This window comes from Lissotriton vulgaris, chromosome 8 (genome assembly GCF_964263255.1).
Source record: "Lissotriton vulgaris chromosome 8, aLisVul1.2, whole genome shotgun sequence".
Taxonomy (NCBI): domain Eukaryota; kingdom Metazoa; phylum Chordata; class Amphibia; order Caudata; family Salamandridae; genus Lissotriton; species Lissotriton vulgaris.
This window is the reverse complement of record NC_141696.1, coordinates 441,415,023-441,433,942: the sequence shown is the minus strand read 5'-3', so window position 1 is coordinate 441,433,942 and position 18,920 is coordinate 441,415,023. Positions and strand designations below refer to the sequence as shown.

At 46.0% G+C, this 18,920-nt stretch overlaps 1 protein-coding gene across 3 annotated transcripts in view; it reads right to left on the bottom strand.

Moving 5' to 3' along the window:
* LOC147697153 (nucleoside hydrolase-like) overlaps positions 1 to 18,920 on the bottom strand; it is a 228,160-nt gene that overhangs the window by 120,993 nt on the left and 88,247 nt on the right. Inside the window, exon 2 of one of the 3 annotated variants that reach the window (XM_086934224.1) lies at positions 6,749 to 6,915. The exons of the other annotated variants lie outside the window; for them this stretch is intronic. Within the exon in view, the coding sequence (XP_086790350.1) occupies positions 6,749 to 6,754 (6 nt within the window). The 5' untranslated portion in view covers positions 6,755 to 6,915. The remainder of the gene's footprint in view (positions 1 to 6,748; positions 6,916 to 18,920) is intronic. 3 annotated transcript variants of the gene reach the window in all.

The window sequence follows — 18,920 nt, the reverse complement described above, 5'->3', positions numbered from 1 at the left end:
GGAGAGTAGCGGCGGTCAAAATGACCCTTTTACCGAAGGAGCTGTATCTGTGCCAAAGTCTCCCAGCGTTACCACCAGTAGAGGTGATCGCCTCACTACAACGCAACATTACCAACTTTGTATGGGCAGGGGCAAGGCCACGGATGAGCAAAGACATAGGCTACATGCAACCCGAAAAAGGGGGACTAGGGATACTGGACCTACTAGGTTACTATAAGGCGGCCCAACTGCGATATTTTGTGGAATGGGCTAGGCCCGAATCCGAAAAGAGATGTCTCTTCCAGGACAGGGCACTCGCGGGAATCCTTCTATGGAAGGTCCCCTTCCTGAAAAAAGCACAGAGGCCATGCAGTTTCATGGGATCACCAATCACCAAGTCGGTGATGTAAGTATGGGATGGGGTTGCGACGGCCAGGAAACTTACAACATTTCCATCGCCTTTAACTCCCCTATTTGGAAATACCGAATTCACATCAGGAATAGCGGACAAGGCATTTCTGGCGTGGCGGGACACCCCCTGTCGCTCGGTGGGACATCTCTCATTGACCTGTTGGGAATAATCCCATTCCCTCAGATAAAAGTAGACTATGGCATTCCAGAGACAGAACGACTGCGATATAGGCAATTACGGCACTGGGTGCTTCAAACTGAGATGCGAGCGCAGGCAAGCCATAGGCTGACACAATATGAAAAATGGCTAATCGCTAAACAAACTGATAAAGGGTTGATTTCAGAACTTCATGATATGATGAGGCATCTACCGCAAACACACGCCACAACCAGTCAAAGGAGATGGGGGAGGGAACTAGGAGGAGACATTACACAAAAAGACTGAGAGGGGATTTATTACAGGGCGAAACACACAGCCCGCAATGTGGCCAGTATTGAAACAGCTATGAAATAGCTAGATACTGTTACCTTACCCCGGCGCGCCTCCACAGGGGTAACCCGGAAAGGAGCCTACCTGCTGGAGAGGATGCGATAATGAGGGAACACTAATACACTTACTGGGGGAGTGCCCGATACTTAAAAACTACTGGACTAGAATCTTAGATGAAGTAGATGAGTTATTTGATACGCAGATACCAAGTTTCCAGTGTATGTCGTTCTGGGCCTCCCCAACCCAATCACATACCCACTCAAAAGCATAAGAGAACGTCAGATGGGGCTGGCATTGGGGGCAGCTTTGCAGAATATACTCACACACTGGGGGTCACCCACCTGCCCCAAATGCGTAGGGTGGCTACATAGGATATGGCATATCTTGGGGATGGAACGTATTTTGACCTCCTTGAATAGCACCGAAGATTCATTTCAGAAAGTATGGAGCCCATTTTTAAAACTTCTTTCGACAGAGTTCAATTAAATCACCCAGCCCAAATATTTACGACCACTGCGATTGTCAGTTCTAGGGAGAGAGAATAAATCGCCCACAACCGATTAATACGAGACACCATCGATCCAGGACCGAAAACTAACATGTATGGCACTAAGGCTCCCGGAAAAAGGGGGGGGGGGGTTGGGGGAGGAGTTCAAGTTATTGGTTTACTACACAGAGATAGACTTAAGACATAACGCGAATCGCACATTGCACCGGAACGGTTTAATTTGTACATTGTATTAGGACTGCAACTTGATTATATACACCCATGATTACATGCTGAACGTAGAATGCTTTGGACTCTATTGCTTATGAGATTGTATTGTTTTCCAATAATGATAACACTAATAAAAGATTTAAACATAAAAAATAGGAAACTACATTTCCCATAACTGTTAATGATGTCATCTTTCGACAACCAATAAGGTCATGCCCACAACTATATAGTACTAGGACGCCATATTACATCCTGTTTCTGTGCTGCTCCACACCAGACTCAAGTGCCTTTTCACTATTTCTTCATTGTATTCCCAACGTGCTGTTTTGTGTGTGAATTTTATGTATTAGCTCTGTGAGCACTTGTCGGTTGTGTTCTGCTTTTGTACGCAGCGCTGTGAGCGGGTTACTGCTTATTAGCACCCAACAGGGGTGCGTGGGAAGCCGAATGTTCCAACGCTCGGACTTTGGTCCTATTTAAGCTCATTGCTCACAGTGCGTGCCTCACACACAACATGAGAAACCCTAGTATATTGGGACTAACGAACCACACTGCCTCACAATTGGAGAGCCGGTACTCCTGCATTTTGGTGTGGATAGCAAACACTTCCCCACACCCTCTATGGCAAGTGCAAATGCTATAAAGACTTCGCCTGAAGGGCCGGTGTCCTCTTGATTTGCCTCCTTGCGGTCTGGTTTTCCTGGTTTGGGGTTGGCCCCCATGGTTTTCTGCTAGTATCCTCTCTAATGAGCCTTCCCATAATATCTGCCTTAGATCGCAGCACGCCAGTTTGGTGATGACAGCTATCATCGGGACATGCAAGAGAATTTACCTCTGTTTGAGAAAAACTCGGTTGAGCCACTTGATGTCTCAGTGACACATTAAGTTAATAGAGCACTAACAGCCGCCCTTCAGCCCTTTACTAGTCACCTGTAGTGTTAAGCATCAAGCACTACTGCCCCTTCTAACCAGGTTCCAATAGACGCTGACGCATCATACTCTGAATGGTGCCATATTGTGATCATGACACGTGTTTCTCACACCTTCTCGTCAGATCACGCCTACACAGTGTGAAACAGGTCTCCTGAGGCCTTTTTTCCTTCCCCTTCCAAGCCTTGTGACCAGGATTCTGACCCTTCCACGGACTCTGACCGAACAACTCCTCCACCCCAGACACCTGAAAACCCAACACGACTCTTACTGCCCTCCACTTCCTCACATCCCCTCTTCCATTGGACTTTGACCCAGAAAAGATTGTCCACCCTCGTTCCTCAGCCTGGGCTTCCCTTCCTCCTGCCGCAGACTATGACCACAAGCACGTCATGAAGGGTTTTGGCAAAGAGGCGTGCAATAAATTGTGTTCCAAGTCACCCAGCCTGAAATTGCAGACAGCAAAGATGGCTCGGGCAACGAATGCCTTCTTCCAGGACTGGCACGGCCCTCTGCATTATGCCTTTTTTCTCTTTCTTCTGATTCTGAGGGTATCCCCTCAAACCCACAGACAGCATGCAGAACTCATTCTGATTACTCCACTATCGAAATCTCAACCGTGGTTCCCAGTTCTCATGGAGATGTCTTTCGCTTGTTTGTCTCTGATTGTTTGGTACCCAGATCTCCTTCTGGCTCCCTCAGGAGCTTGACACCCCTTGCTGATGCAGAAAGTTATTTAATCCACAGCTGTATGCAGAATCATTATTTTGTGTATGGGCAGTCAGAGTGGGGCTGTCGGCTACAAAAAGGCACAATGTCCAAGTTCGGGTTCTTCATTTAAAGAACTAATGCATACTGAGAGTTGTGGTCCTCAAACACAATCAAACAACTGAGATAAAGTAACATTTAACAATGCTTTGTGTAACAAATACCAAGAATAAGTGTGTTCCTGAGGAAATGTAGTAAATTTAATAGCAGACAGTAAGCTACAAACCAGAGGCACCTATAATATGAAACCGCCAAAAAGCAGACATTGATTTTTCCCAGTTTCCAATCTGTGCGTTTTAAACATTTTGGTATGCCTTCAGACATTTCTAAGGTTGCTGTAGTTGGCTACCAGTGCTCCCGACACCCACTAGTTTGAGAGTGTGTGCTGTTCTGTTAATAAAATTGCCAACAAGAACAATGCACTGCAGATGTAAGTTTGCACATGCTGTTAAACACACACATACACCTACCTGGAAAACATTATCACACACATACGCAGAGGCAGTGTGAACAATATCAGAATGCTAGCATGCATATACCAAGGCCGAGTGAGCACACACATACACAGATGGTAAATAGCAAAACAAATACAGATAGTTGGCAAACGCAATTACAGACACCTCATCATGCATACTCAGTCACAGTGAAGGCACACAGTTAAGAGGGCATCACAAACATGGAAATGAATAGAGAACAGCATCATTTGCAAAGCCAGAGCAAACACTATTACTCACAGCCAAGCAAAAGCAGGTTGTTACCCAGCACACACTGTGTGGTACTTCTGCCATACACAGTTCGTACATTTCAGAATCAGATCCTGGTCTTGCACTTGGCACCGAGAAGTTCTGTCATTCTGTCAGTAGTTTCCCTGTGGCTTTGACTACTGTCAATCATGCATGTCACCTATAAAGACTATGGAAGTCCTTAGTGCCCAGAAGAATTTGTGGTCCTTGTTGCTTTTTCCATAACATGACATTTTGTCAACCCCCAACCTGGAGGGTCAGAGGATCGCACTTCATCTGGTCTCTATCTTTTGACCTGTTCAGCTTGGGCAAGCCTAGCAGGAGACTAAACTCCCGCCAGATTAGCTCTCCAGGACACTGCAACACGAAAGGCCCTCGATCCACTTCAAAGTGGTGATCCCCTGAGACAACATCATTTTACAAAGAAAAAAGGTGCTGAACAATTTCTGCAGGCTCTCTTACTACAGTCCTTTATGCCAGCTGGACAGGGCAGCAATGAAGCACCTCGACATCTGTTGGTCTTAAGCAAGTTTCTGTACGGTGCACCAGCTGTAGTTCAGGGCCAGACTGACTGATAATGATCAGCAATATGACAGGGGAAGTTTGTGTTTTTAGCCAATTTTGCTGCCCCCAGTTAGAAATGGCTCAGCTCTCCTCTCCAAGCTGATAGTGGCCCCAGGGACCCCATCCCAGGGGCCAATATTTATCTTTAATGGGGTGAATGACCCCCCCTTCCTGAGCCTGTGGGAGGTCTGCTGAGTGAGAGCAGATATGCCTTCAGGCAAGTCTGCTCCCACCCGGTGACAGCTTAAAAAAGTATACCGCCGGAGGGAGAAGACTTTTGTATCCCTGGCCACACTAATGCGGGCAGGAAAACTGCGGAATGCCTCCTCCCCTTTTATAAGACATTTGGCTCAGAGGAATTGGGTCCATGGGGCCCTTAAGGCTCAGGGATGGGGCCCACTTGATCCTCACCCCTTATTAATGCAATTCTGCCCTGGGGTGATAGGGTCCCTAAAGCCTATTAAGACTCAGGGAGGGGGGCAGCACACCTACTCTCCCTGATTTTACATAATGGCCCCAGGGGATGGGGCCCCCAGGACTTCCCCATAATGTTTTGTGCCACATCCTCAGGACCTGACCAACCTTGAGAGGGAGAGGGGTGTTTAACAGTAGCGTGGTAATGCACACCATAAAAATAAATTGGCACATATTTGCAGCGCAATATTAAAAAAAGGAGGTTTTGGGCCCCAGTACCAGGCTTAAGGGGTGAGAGTATCCTACCCTGCCCCCTTATGTCTTTTTTAACCTTTTATTTAGGACTCTGGACTGAGTCCGGAGTACTAGGAGGGCTTCTGTGAGTCTGGAGTCCTAGGATGGCTTCTGCCACATCCTTGTTGATGTGGTGGCAGACAATCAGATCTCAGCAGGAGATCTGTCGGGTCTGCAGACCCTCCATGGTGTGAAATATTACAAACATTTAGAGCATTAATTTCTCAAAAAGTACTGAACGGATAAACACCAAATCACATAAAGCACGCTTTCTGGACCAAGATCTATCTTTCTGCCAAATTTGATGTAAATCGGTTCAGTGTTTTTTGCGGAATCGCTGTTCAATTCTCCTATGGAAACTGAAAGGAGAAAAAGCGTTTTGGGATCCCCTCATTTTTCTTAGCCCCCGCTTAATGGATAATCCTGAAAATTTTGAGGTAGGAGCTGAGGTGGATGAGAGTTTTTTTCATGAAGATTCGTCAAACAAAGCCAAAGTTATTAGGAAAACAAAAATGCTTTTGGAAACTCAGACCTAACTATACTACTATAACTACCTAGTGATAACCGCCACTGGGTGGGTGGGGATATAAAACACCTGAATCTGGGAGGGCAGTACAGGACCATATCACACATTACTCATTCTGTGTTATTTATATTGCCTGATTTATTAAATCTTTGCACATCACGATTGCCGCATACTGGCGGTTTGAAGATCTATTACCGAACACGGTTTTGGATGGATGGATGTCATCTGTTACAGTGAATGACATAAGACCAGTTCCGGCTACCTATGGGCATCCTAAATAGTTTATCTAAAAAGTTAATTACTAATAAAGGAGAATTTGTAAAATACTTCCTTTTTGCAACGTTTCGTTCATATTATATGGTTGTTTGACCGGATACAGAATCTTGCCCAGAGGAAGCTTATAACCAGGCGAAACGGGTTGGCTGCGCAGTCTGTAATTGATGAAGATGATATAGAGTAAAGACAACCAGAATCAACTAAAAGAATAGAATAATCTTTTTAATTTTCTCTTGATGTGTTATGTACTGACTTTTACACATGTGCCCAGTTCTGTTGCCTCTCGATTGTGTTCTGGTGATTTATTAAATCAATTTTAATATTCTTTAAAAAACTAAATTGGTGCATTGAGTTCATCTTATGGAAGCTAATAAAATAGTCACAGACACAGGTGAATTTCAAAGGCAGCTTTATAAGTATATAAAGGAAAAGATGGCATGGAAATCCAAATTTCCAAATTGCAGAAGTTCAACACAGTCTTTTATGCCCCCAAACCACAGAAGGCGTTTAATTATTTGTCACAAGAATAATCTGCAGCTGTGGACTAATAAATCACATGTCCATGTTACAGATCGTTCAGGTTACACAATTATTAGATACAGAGCCAATCAGAAGAATCTAATATTGCGTGCTACCTGCATGCTACAAGGTGGTGGTGTTCACATCCTTCTAACATGTCCAGATTGGGACAGTGGGGTTTCTTCCAAGCTTAAGCAATGCAGTAACCAATCAGAGGTAGATGCATGGTCTAAACCCCATATGGTGTGCCAACAGTGTTCAAGGGTGTTGCTGCTGGACTTATCTGCAAATGCAAGTCACAAGTGATGTCCTTGAGCAGGCCACGCGTTATATTGCATTAGGAGCTGTTTACTTGTAACAGAGTACACCAGCTCACTAAAGTTCAAAATATAAGCTGTATGTGTTCTACAGACCTTTTCATTGAATATTACAGAACTCAGCAAGACAAAATGGAATCCATGCATGACAGAAAAACATGATTCCACAATCTGTTCAGGAATAAGGAAGGTGCACTCGATGCAAAGTCAATCAATCAGGCCAATTTTGTCCAAAAATACTTCTTTATTAAGTTAATCATAAAACTGGCACACAGCACCTTATTCCTGAACATTTTTTTAATTATCTTCATCTCAGGACGATGGGTGCGTGAAGCAATTGCACCACCTCTCAATAGACTTTACATATAGATTTGATGTGCTTAACCCTGGTGAGCCATTTGTTCTTTTGCTGTTAATGATTCCACAATCATTAACTGTCCCAACCTTCTTACCAAAAACCCCTCCCCACTGCCCTGGTCTGATCATTTCCTCATCCCATTCACTTGGACCCCCCCCTACCTCCCCCCTTCAAAACCCCGACGACTCTGCTATCAAGGAACTGGCAAAAAATCCCCCTACCCGAATGGCAAACCTCCTTACAATGTACGAAACCCCCTAACTCATCGCACCCTATTCAGGGGAACGATAACTATAACAGGTGGATCACCAACTCCTTAAATCTGGTACTCCCCATGAAAAGTCTTCGTCCCAAGCGGGGCAATCCAACTGCCCCATGGTACACAGACGATCTACGGAAGGCCAAACGCGCCTGTAAGCAGATGGAAAGAAAATGGCGCCTTCACTACTGCCCTGCAGATAAAATCAGTTACAGAGCAGCTATTAAAAGTTATAAAGCAGACATCCAACAAGCTCAGGCCTCATTCTACGAACAAAAAATAGACAATGCGGCGAATAAACCCAAGGAGATTTACCGTATTGCCAAAACCCTCCTGCGACTTCCTGAGACTCCTAAAGTCCACAACAACACCCAGAACCATTGCGAGGAAGTAGCGGAATTCTTCCATCAAAAAATAGAATTGATCAATTCCTCCTTCCCCCATCCCACCTCCCCGCCCAGAGACCCTACCAACATTGACCCTATGGTAGCCCCACCCAGTGTTCTCAACAACTTCCCAGCTCTTGACAAAATCAATCTGGAAAAGTATATGAGAATGGTAAAATCTGGATCCCCAACTGACCCAGCCCCTCCTAGGGTTCTCACCCAAATAACCAGCCAGATTTCACCCACCATCCAAGCTCTGCTCAATTCCTCCCTCAATACTGGCATCGTTCCCCCCCTATGGAAGAGAGCCATGGTCAAAGCACTACTAAAGAAACCTACTCTTGACCAATCAAACCCTTCCAACTACCGACCCATCTCCCTTCTACCCTGGCTCAGCAAAATTCTGGAAAAACATGTAAATTCTATTCTGACAGACTTTCTAGAATCCAACAACATACTGGACCCCACCCAGACAGGTTTCAGGCTCCGCCACGGAACTGAGACTGCCCTGATTGCAGTGACGGAGGAGGCAAGAAGGATCCTGGACGGTGGCGGCTCCACGGCCATCGTCCTACTTGACCTGAGTGCCGCCTTCGACACTGTAAATCATAGCATCCTAATCCATCGCCTCAGTAGGATTGGAGTGTCAGGAATGGCGCTCACCTGGCTGGAATCATTCCTCACAGACAGATCCTTCCAGGTATTCGAAAAGGAGTTTACCTCCTCTAGTAAACCTCTTAACTGTGGAGTGCCTCAGGGCTCCTCCCTGAGTCCCACCCTTTTTAATGTTTACCTCCGTCCCCTAGCTGATGTCGTCCGCCCTTTTGGGGTGAAAATTGTCACCTACGCGGACGACACTCAGCTGGTGGTAGCACTGGACCCCCCTCTCAACTCCAACCACAGCCTACACAACTGCCTGGAAGCTGTTGCGTCCTGGATGTTGGTCTCCCATCTAAAACTTAACGGGGACAAGACAGAGGTAATGCTCCTTGGAAACAACATCTCCAAATCCATCGATACCATCTGGCCCCTCTGTTTAGGTAGCCCCCCCCAACCTAAGGATCAAATTAAGAGCCTTGGGATCTGGCTCGACCGCAATCTCACCTTCAACTACCAAGCCACCAAACTAGCCGCCATCTGCTTTGGGCTGATGAGATTGCTCCGCAAGATTCTCCCCCTTCTCCTGTTTCACTCCAGACGAATCATGGTCCAAGGACTAATCCTGTCACGCCTCGACTGCGGTAACGCCCTATACCTAGGCGCCCCACAGTCCACAATGTCCAAACTGCAAGTTGTCCAAAACTGCGCAGCAAGAATCCTCTTGAACCTCCCTCGCCGATCCTCAGTAAAAGCCAGATTGAAGGACCTTCACTGGCTACCCATGAAAGCTAGAATAGAATTCAAGAGCATGTGCGTCGCGCACCGCTCCTACTGGGGAACAGGCCCCGCCATAAATCAACATTTGGTTGAAGCATACCATCCTCCTCGAGCCCTCAGATCCGCGACCTCCTACCTAACCTCCGTACCACGTATAAAAAGAGCCAGATGCGGAGGCCGCTCGCTTTCCTACAACTTGGCCAGGATCTGGAACACTCTACCACTCACAATCAGGTCAGAATCCAACCTGCTCACATTTCGAAAACTCCTAAAAACTTGGCTCTTTAATAAATCTCACACTTAACCCACCCTCTGCTCCCCCCACCCCGCCCTACAGTTCAACCCTCCAGTTTGTCTACAGCGCTGGGACGCCTTTGGGTAGCCATCGCGCTTTACAAATTTTCATTCCATTCCATTCCAATCTGTTTAGTACTCACTGTTAGCCTGAAATGGCAGATGTGTCTATCAATGTTTGTTTTTGCAGGTGATAATGAGCTAATATTCAAAATTGTTTTCATGCAGAAATGTGTTTAACCCCTTGCCCGCGGCCGGAATTCCGCTCATGTGCGGCACATTCCGATCGTGGGCGTGGTCATGACGGCTGGGAGCCATCATCAGCACACGAGCACTGTGTGCCATGACGGCTCCCAGCCCTCATCAGCATCGAAGGGGTTAATATAAGACAGACACACAGACACAGACTCACTTAACCTTCTACTAACACGATTCTGCACTTTAATTTCTATTTTCACACACTGAGGAGGATTCATTGGTAGAGAATTGCAGCAAGGATGGTTCTCCAAGGCTGCCCTTGTCAGGTGTGCTTATCAATGCTCTATGAGCAGAACTGCCATTGTGAAAAAAAATTTTTATCTGCACTGAAAAAGGGAAAAACTGTTGTGTTAACTATCTATTTAACTTTTTTTTTCTTTAGGGAAGCTAAATATCCTGCAAATGAATTTGACCCTTTTGAAACCACTGTCAAACATTCAATGCAAAGGCTTACCCGTGACATTATATATCTAAATATATATCTATATATCTATATATATATATATATATATATATATATATATTTCATAGACAGCCCATTTAGTTATGGTTAGGTCACAGTTTCCCCTGAAGAGGTATTTTTTGTCTTAGTGACATGGGTGCAATTTGACTTAAATATACAATATCTTTTGGTGTGGCAAGCTTCATGCATATATGTCAAGTGGGTTGCAACAGCAGGGTTAAGGGGAGGTTTAAAAAAGTGACCTTTCCTATTTTAACTCCCATAGAAATATTTGTTCCAAAATACAGAAAAAACAGCTGAACGGAATTCCAGCAAACTTGCCATGAAAATACAACTTTACTCAAGGTAGTGCTATGGCTTGATTCGGTGTACATCAGTTCAGTAGCTCGAGATATTGGCATTTCAAGACTGTTTTGGTAAGGGCAGAAAGAGATCAACCAGATAGTTATCATGACAGTTGGAAATGTGTATTTTTGATTTGCTTACAACTTTAATGCTCTTTTACAAATTTGCACACACTTTGCCAGATGCTTAGCATGGTTAGCTGCTTCTTGGTATAGTTAAAAGTGTGCAGATTCATCAAGAAGGAGCACGGGTTAAAAGGAGGGTCATAAAGGTTTATTTTGCTAATAACGTTGGCATCAATTGACAAATCCACATGAAAGTTAATAGGTGTTTAGTATATTTAGATTTCGCTTAGCAGGGTACGTTACGTGCAGATCCTTCAAAGGGGAGGGCAAAGTTCAAAGGGATGAAAAAAAAGTTTTCTTGTGCTAATAACTTTCATTATCTGCATGAAATTTGGTATTTTGTTAGCACTTTAAGGCCAGTGTAGAAATCTCAGCTTTCATGCAGATGCTTCAAGGGGGAGCAAAGTTAAATGGGGTACAAAACATTTTTTTTGTTAATAACTTTGTTACAGTTTTATAAATCTGTAAAACACTTGCCAATCATTTACAATGTTTAGCTAAATCTTGATATTTTGAGTTTCATGTAAATCTGTCAAGGGGCGAACACAATGGGGGGGATCAAAAAAGCAGTGTCTACCACTTTTTAGGTCGAGGCTAGCGCAGCGCGCATGCGCTACTCTATGGGAGGCTTCTTGTAAGCACTCCCAACTTCTTACAGACTTTCGCTTGTGGATTTGTTTACACCCACACATGTAATTGGCCATTGCATATGGCTTTCACAAATGAAAGCACGCAAATGGCCAAAAGCGTGGGTATGTCCCGACTTTTCTTTCAATGTTCCCTCCCATGGCCTATGTGTCTCGGGGTGAGCGGAGTGAGCAGTGGCGCGCAGTGTGCCAGATGCATTCCAGGCTGCATTCCAGGATCAAGTTACTGTTCCTAATTTACCCAGCGCAGGTGACCGAGCTGGCTTTGAGTTTTATAAACAACGGTGGGGCTAACTTGGTCCAGCTATCCAGGTTCAGGTTACATAAATAAAAGTTGTAACTTTACGAAACTTTAATTAAAGCACTTTCAAAGTAAAACTAGCAGCCGACTTACAAAACATTTCTAAAAACATCTTGACTGAAGTGCCCATTGTTCTTTATTTTGCTTAAAATACATGCATCATAGAACATAGATAGATTAAGCAGCATTAACACCAGTCTGTTCATACTTGATTTCCCCACTGCAACCAACCAAACTTAGAGCTTTTATAAATGTAATTCCATGTAGTACAACATGGCTAACGTAAAGAAAGAATACACACTCTCACGGAGCACGAGACCAACATTACAAACCCCTGCAGGGTGCTTTGTAAACAAGGCGTGCTATTTAATAGCTCTCTCCGCTGTCTAGTCTGTGCCTGGTAGTGAATGGCACCTTTATCCTTGTCCCTTTGTCAAATATTGTTGACACCGGAGATCCTTGCATTAACCTTAACTTTTTTATAGCCTGTTAATTACCATACATATGTATTAACCAGTGCCAAAGGCATTAGCTAATGGACAGTGTTTTGTACCCCCCCAAAGTAGTTGTGCCACCTTTTTTTAATGGTCTGCATGAAACTCAATACATTAAGAATAAGGTAAATAGGCTATTGGGGCACCACATTTTGTACATGTGTGTGACATGGCACCAAAGATATCGAAAATCAAAGTTTTTTGATCCACCCTGTCCCACTGTAACTTTTCCTCCCCTTGTGAGGTCTAACTGATAACTGAGATTCCTGTACTGGGCTTCATTTGCTAACAGCCTGTCACATTTCATATCCACACCGAAAGTTATTAGCAAACAAACCTTTTATTGCCCCCTCCGTCCACCTTTTAACTGTGTCCATCCTTGATAGAGTTAAATATGATAAGTGTCTGCCAGGGTTAGAACAGATCTGTGCCACCATTAAATCTGCACCCCCTTGAGTGATCTTCCTAAAGGTTGACGTACCAACAGAAAACCAAACATGTTAAATGCTTGTCAAATTTATTGCGGATTGGTAAAATGGTATCACAGTTTTTAATAAATGAACACTTTATTGATCGCCCTTTTAACGGTGCCCCTCTTAATGTGTAATGAATCAGCACACATTTGAAAATACTAAGGGGGATATTCACAAGAACGTGTGCTAAACATCACTATAAAATGCTAACACAATTTCACACATCGCAGCCTATCGCGGGAAAATAATCCTGTGTGAACGTGGAATTCACAACACGGCAGTACCATGCGATAGTCCGCCAAAATTGCGGCCAATGTCCGCGATACAACTACTGCAACAGAGATAAAAACACAAACCCCAACGCGTAAAAAGACTCGATGTGCCCAAACGCAATAAGAAAACAGTGACAACCAGCGAGAGGCCAGCAATACCCACGCGTAATGCGGGAAAAAGCACAAGAACACTATACGGAAAATGCCACTAAAAAACAACATCAACCGCCGAGTATCACGGATGCACCCTGACCGACTGCAGAGGACAACATGAACCCCACAATCCAAATGGAGGAACACCCAGGAATACAGGGCCAGTGGAAGGCCAAATAGAACAGGAAGAGGAAGACGGGGTACAGTCGCCAGGAAAACCTGATTATCTCCACGGATGAGCCAGAACACCACCACCACCTGTACGTCACCCCCAATGTGTCATTGGCAACAGAGAGACAAATATGACACACCACCTCAGACCATGTGAATGCCGTCGCATGGCAGAGGAGGACAATGGAAGAGCACAAGGGGCCCTGGACTGATGTGAATGGCAAAACCAAGCGTTGTTTGTTCTTCAGGAGTGGCTGTATACGGGGCTCCGTTGCTTACTGCAGGTAGTCGTCCAACTGTACACCTACAAGAGGCAGGGGTTAAATACCTACTGCTGCTTCGGCTTATCGCGTGGTTTTGACTCGCATCGCGGATCTGGCAGTTTGTTGTGAAAGTGGTGTTGTGGTTTTTTCGTGTGTTTTTGAACGGGAACGCCTACTCTGCATCTCATTAGAGTTAGTTGGTGGTGTCCACCGTGAAGATAGATTTTGGGGCAGTTATCGCAGGACTACTGGCGATGTCTGCAGTTTGCACCAGCTTGTGAATGGGGTGTTAAGTCTATCTCTTTTTTTTTATGCGATAAGGTGGTGATAAATCGGAGATAAGTCCTTGTGAATATCCCCCTAAGAGTGAGTAGAATATCCTAAATGCCTGCATCATTTTGGGCAAAGTTTAGTTAAAATTAAAAGCAGATCAATAAACACAAATATACATATTAACTGAAAAACAAAGGTTAAAGTAAAATTATGGTTAGCTTTGCTTAAAATACCTTAATTCTGAGGAGGATTCGCCAGATGAGCCTCAACATGAACAACAGGACAATGCAGGAGAGTAAAAGGGTAGGACTGAGAGATATCAAGCTATGTATCAATGTGCCATGTGTAGATGCATTTTGAAGCTAATGTAGCGGTGTTTTTGTATCAGGTGTTTGGAAATGCATGCTATACCTGTATTGACTGAAAACTATATATATTTCTTTTTTTAAATACCCTAATTCAGATTTTAAAAACCTTTGAAATTCACTAAAATAAAAAATACACTTAAAGTGGTGTTATAGCTACAGAAAAAAATATAAATAGAACCGAAATTCTGCAGTTATGATTAGGTAAACTAACAATAACTTGCAACCCCATCATGCACTACTTATGATCTGTTAAAAGACATCACTAATATCATCTCAGATTACATCACTGATTAAAACATTTATTGGAACCAATACTTTGCTTGTTTCTCTTTAAGAATTTTATTTTAACTTAAGGAGATTAACATTCACTCAGCTGCTCCCCTAAAAACTGTGTTATAACTAATGGTGCAATCATTGCATTACTGTTAATCCACATAATGTGCCTATGAATGCAGGATGTATTCATATTGTAACCACTACTACATAAGCATAACTCTTTTAAACATTGACCCACTATAATCATACCGAGAACATGCATTAGAAAGCTACTTGGTCTCGCCTATGCAAGAGCTATTGGCTTTGCCAACAATGATTTAGCAATGTTGTACACAAGAGTGGCTGCTGTTCAGCATGGCTAAAAGTTGGTAGGGAAAAGGAGAGTGGCGTGGAGTGGAATGTCGTAAAGTCTAGTAGAGTGGAGTGTTATGGAGTGGTGTAGAATGGCATGGAGTGGTGTAGAGTAGCTTTGAGTGTCATGAAGTAGCATAAAGTGTAGTGGAGTGTCGTGGAGGGAGTAGAGTGTCGTAGATTGGAAGGGCGTAGAGTTGAGTGGCACAGAGTGGAGCCCAGTGTCAGAGTTGAATAAAGTGTCATAGAGTGCAGTGGCATAGAGAGTCGTGGAGTGATATAGAGTGGAGTGGCGTAGACGTGTTGCATAAAGTGGAGTAGAATGCTGCAGAGTAGGGCGGCGTACAGCGGAGTAAACTGTCAGTGTTAAGTAGCATAGAGTAGAGTGGTGTAGTGTGTCAGACTACAGTGGAATAAAGTGGCACAGAGGGAGTTGCGTAGAGTGGAGTGTTGTCACAGAATGACAGAGTGGAGTAGAGTGCTGTGGAGTAAAGTGTTGTGGAGTGGAGTAGCATAGAGTGGAGTAGAGTGTCAGTGGAGCAGAGTTTAATGGATTAGAACATCATAGAGTGGAGAATTGTGGAGTCGAGCAGAGTAGATTGGGGTAGAGTGCAGCATTGGTTGTGAGTATAGTGTGAAGAGTGCATTGGTGTAGAGTAGCATAGAGTGCAGTGGCATAGAGTAGTGCAGAGTAGATTGTAATGGTGTAGAGTTCAATGGCGTAGAGTGGAGTAGTGCAGAGTTGAGTGGAGCAGAGCGGGTTAGAGTGTTGTGATGCAGGATACGGTGCGGAGGTGTATAGTGCAGTGATGTACAGTGCAGTGGTGTAGAGTGACGTAGAGTGGCACAGAGTTGAGTGGTGCAGAGTAGAGTGGCATAGAGTACAGTGGTGCAGAGTAGAATAGAGTGGTGTAGAGTGCAGTGGTGTAGAGCAACAGAGTGCAGTGGCATAGAGTAGAATGTTGTAGTGTATAGTGGCATCAAGTGCAGTGGTGCAAAGTAGTTGGCATAGGTGCAGTAGCGTAGGGTACACTGGTTTTGAGTAACGTGGTATGGAGTGCATTGGCGTAGAGTTCATTGGGTTAGAGTACAGTGACATAGTGTGGACTGCAGTGGCGTAGAATGGAGTAGAGTGGCTCAGAGTGCAGTGGCATAGAGTAGATTGTTTCAGAGTAGAGTGGAGTGGTGTAGGGTAGAGTATAGTAGTGCAAACTGATTCCTAAGATTACTTCCGGCTCCCCCAACGACCCAGCACCTCCTCAGACCCTCATCAAGGTCCTGGACGTTGTTCGTCCAGTCATCTTAGACGTTCTCAACGCGTCCATCTCTTCCAAATCTGTTCCACCATCTTGGAAATGTGCGATGGTGAAGGCTTTGTTAAAAAAAACCAACCTCGACCAGAGCAACTGGTCAAACTATCGCCCCATCTCTCTTCTTCCGTGGCTGAGTAAATTGCTTGAAAGGCACGTGAATAACATCCTAATGGACTATTTAGAGTCCAATAGCCTATTGCGTGCCTCTCAGACAGGTTTCCGTCCTCAGCACGGAACCGAGACCGCCCTCCTTGCGGTAACGGAAGAAGCAAGAGCGGTACTGGATCGGGGAGGAAAAGTCGCCATCATTCTACTTGACCTTAGCGCCGCGTTCGACACGGTTAACCATGCCACGCTATTACATCGTTTGGCGGGCATGGGCGTGTCGGGCGCGGCCCTAGAATGGCTGACATCCTTCCTGGATGAGCGATTTTTTCAAGTCTTTGAGGGTGAAGCGGTGTCTCCCAAACACCCACTTAGGTGCGGGGTCCCCCAGGGCTCTTCCCTAAGTCCTACCCTCTTTAATGCCTACATGGAACCTCTGGACAGGATAGTCCATCCCTTTGGTGTGCGTATTGTCACCTACGCGGACGATACCCAATTGGTGGTCTCTTTAGACCACTCTGAGGGATCGTCCCCCACCTTAGGCCCCTGTCTAGAGGCTGTTGCCAGATGGATGCAATCTTCCTGCTTAAAGCTTAATGGGGAGAAGACAGACATCATCTTACTGGGCAACCCTTCTCCCTCTGCCCTTGCATCCATCTGGCCACCGTGTTTAGGCCCGTCCCCCGTCCCTAAGTCTCAGATAAAGAGTCTTGGGATCTGGCTCGATAGAGCACTTGACTTTTCGGTCCAGGCTACCAAGACGGCCGCCACCTGTTTTGGGCTAATGAGGATGCTGCGGAAGGTGCTCCCTTTGCTCCCATTCCAGGCGAGGAGGATCATGGTCCAGGCCCTGATACTCTCCCGCCTGGATTATGGGAACGCTCTTTATATGGGAGCCCCGACCTCCGTTACTCAGAAGCTCCAAGTCACACAGAACAGTGCAGCGCGCCTACTCTACAACATCCCCCGCTGGCAGTCAGCTAAGAACGCCCTAAGGGAGCTCCATTGGCTTCCTGTGGCGGCAAGAGTGCAATTTAAAGCCATGTGTATTTTACACAAATCGTTCCATCGAACGGGCCCTGTAATTCTACACCCTATGGTTACGCCATATGTCCCGTCCCGTTCCCTTCGCTCTTGCACCCTTCAGCTGGCAACGTCCGCCAAAATCAAGAAAGCTCGCTGGGGAGGCCGCTCTTTCTCTCATACGGCGGCGAGACTTTGGAACTCCCTCCCACTCTCTCTTCGGGAACACAACAACCATATGTCTTTCAGGAAGGCCTTGAAAACGCACCGGTTTGCTAACACCCGCTAATCTACCCCAAGCCCGCACTAAGTAATCATTCACAAGCGCTGCGAGGCCTCCGGGTAGCTACGCGCTATACAAGTGCAATTTCCATTCCATTCCATTCCATTCCAGTGGCATAGGGTGTATTTGCATTGAGTAAAGTGGTTTAGAGAGCATTCAATCACTCAATCAATCATTTGTAAAGCGCAAGGGTCTCAAGGCGCTGGGGGGGGGGAGCGGGGGGGGGGGTTGGGGGGGTGCTACTGATCGAACAGCCAGGTCTTGAGTCTGTCGTAGGCTCAGTAGGACGGTGTTCCATGTCTTGGCGGAGTGGTGGGAGAAGGATCTACCATCAGTGGTTGTTCTTCAGATGCGCGGGACGGTGGCAAGTGAGAGGTCGGCGGAGCGCAGCTGGAGGTTGGGGATGTAGAAGGAGAGCCGTCTGTTGAGGTAGGCTGGGCCGGTCTTGTGGAGTGCCTTGTGTGCTTGGGTGAGGAGCTTGAAGGATATCCTCTTGTTGACCGGGAGCCAGTGCAGGTTTCTCAGGTAGGGGGGTGATGTGGCCGTGGCGTGGTATGTCGAGGATCAGTCATACCGAGGCGTTTTGGATGCGTTGTAGTCGTTTGATGAGCTTGGTCGGGGCTCCCGCGTAGAGGGCGTTTCCGTAGTCGAGTCTGCTGCTGACGAGGGCCTGGGTGACTGTCTTTCTTGTATCTGTCGGGGTCCATCTGTAGATCTTGCGGAGCATGCGGAGGGTGTTGAAGCAGGAAGAGGAGACGCCGTTGACTTGCTTGGTCATTAAGAGCGTTGAGTCAAGGATGATTCCCAGGTTGCGTGCGTGGTCGGTGGGTGTCGGGGCTGCCCCCAGTGCCGTCGGCCACCAGGTGTCGTCCCAGGCTGAAGGGTTGGAGCCGAGGATGAGGACCTCCGTCTTGTCAGAGTTCAGCTTCAGACCGCTGGTCTTCATCCAGTCGGCGACGGCCTTCATTCCTTTGTGGAGGTTGGCTTTGGCGGTGATGGGGTCCTTGGTGAGGGAGAGGATCAGCTGAGTGTCGTCAGCATACGAGATTATGTTGAGGTCGTGCTGTCAGGCTACGTGTGCGAGCGGGCCATGTAAATGTTAAACAGCGTCAGGCTGAGGGAGGATCCCTGGGGTACGCCGCAGATGATCTCGGAGGCTTTAGAACGGAATGGGGGGAGGCGGGCGTTCTGGGTTCTGCCAGAGAGGAAGGAGGTGGTCCAATCCAGAGCCTTGTCTCAGATCCCTGCGGCGTGTAGGCGTGCGGTGGCAGACGGTGCCGAAGGCGGCAGAGAGGTCTAGGAGGATGAGTGCTGCGGTCTCGCCGTTGTCCAGCAGGGTC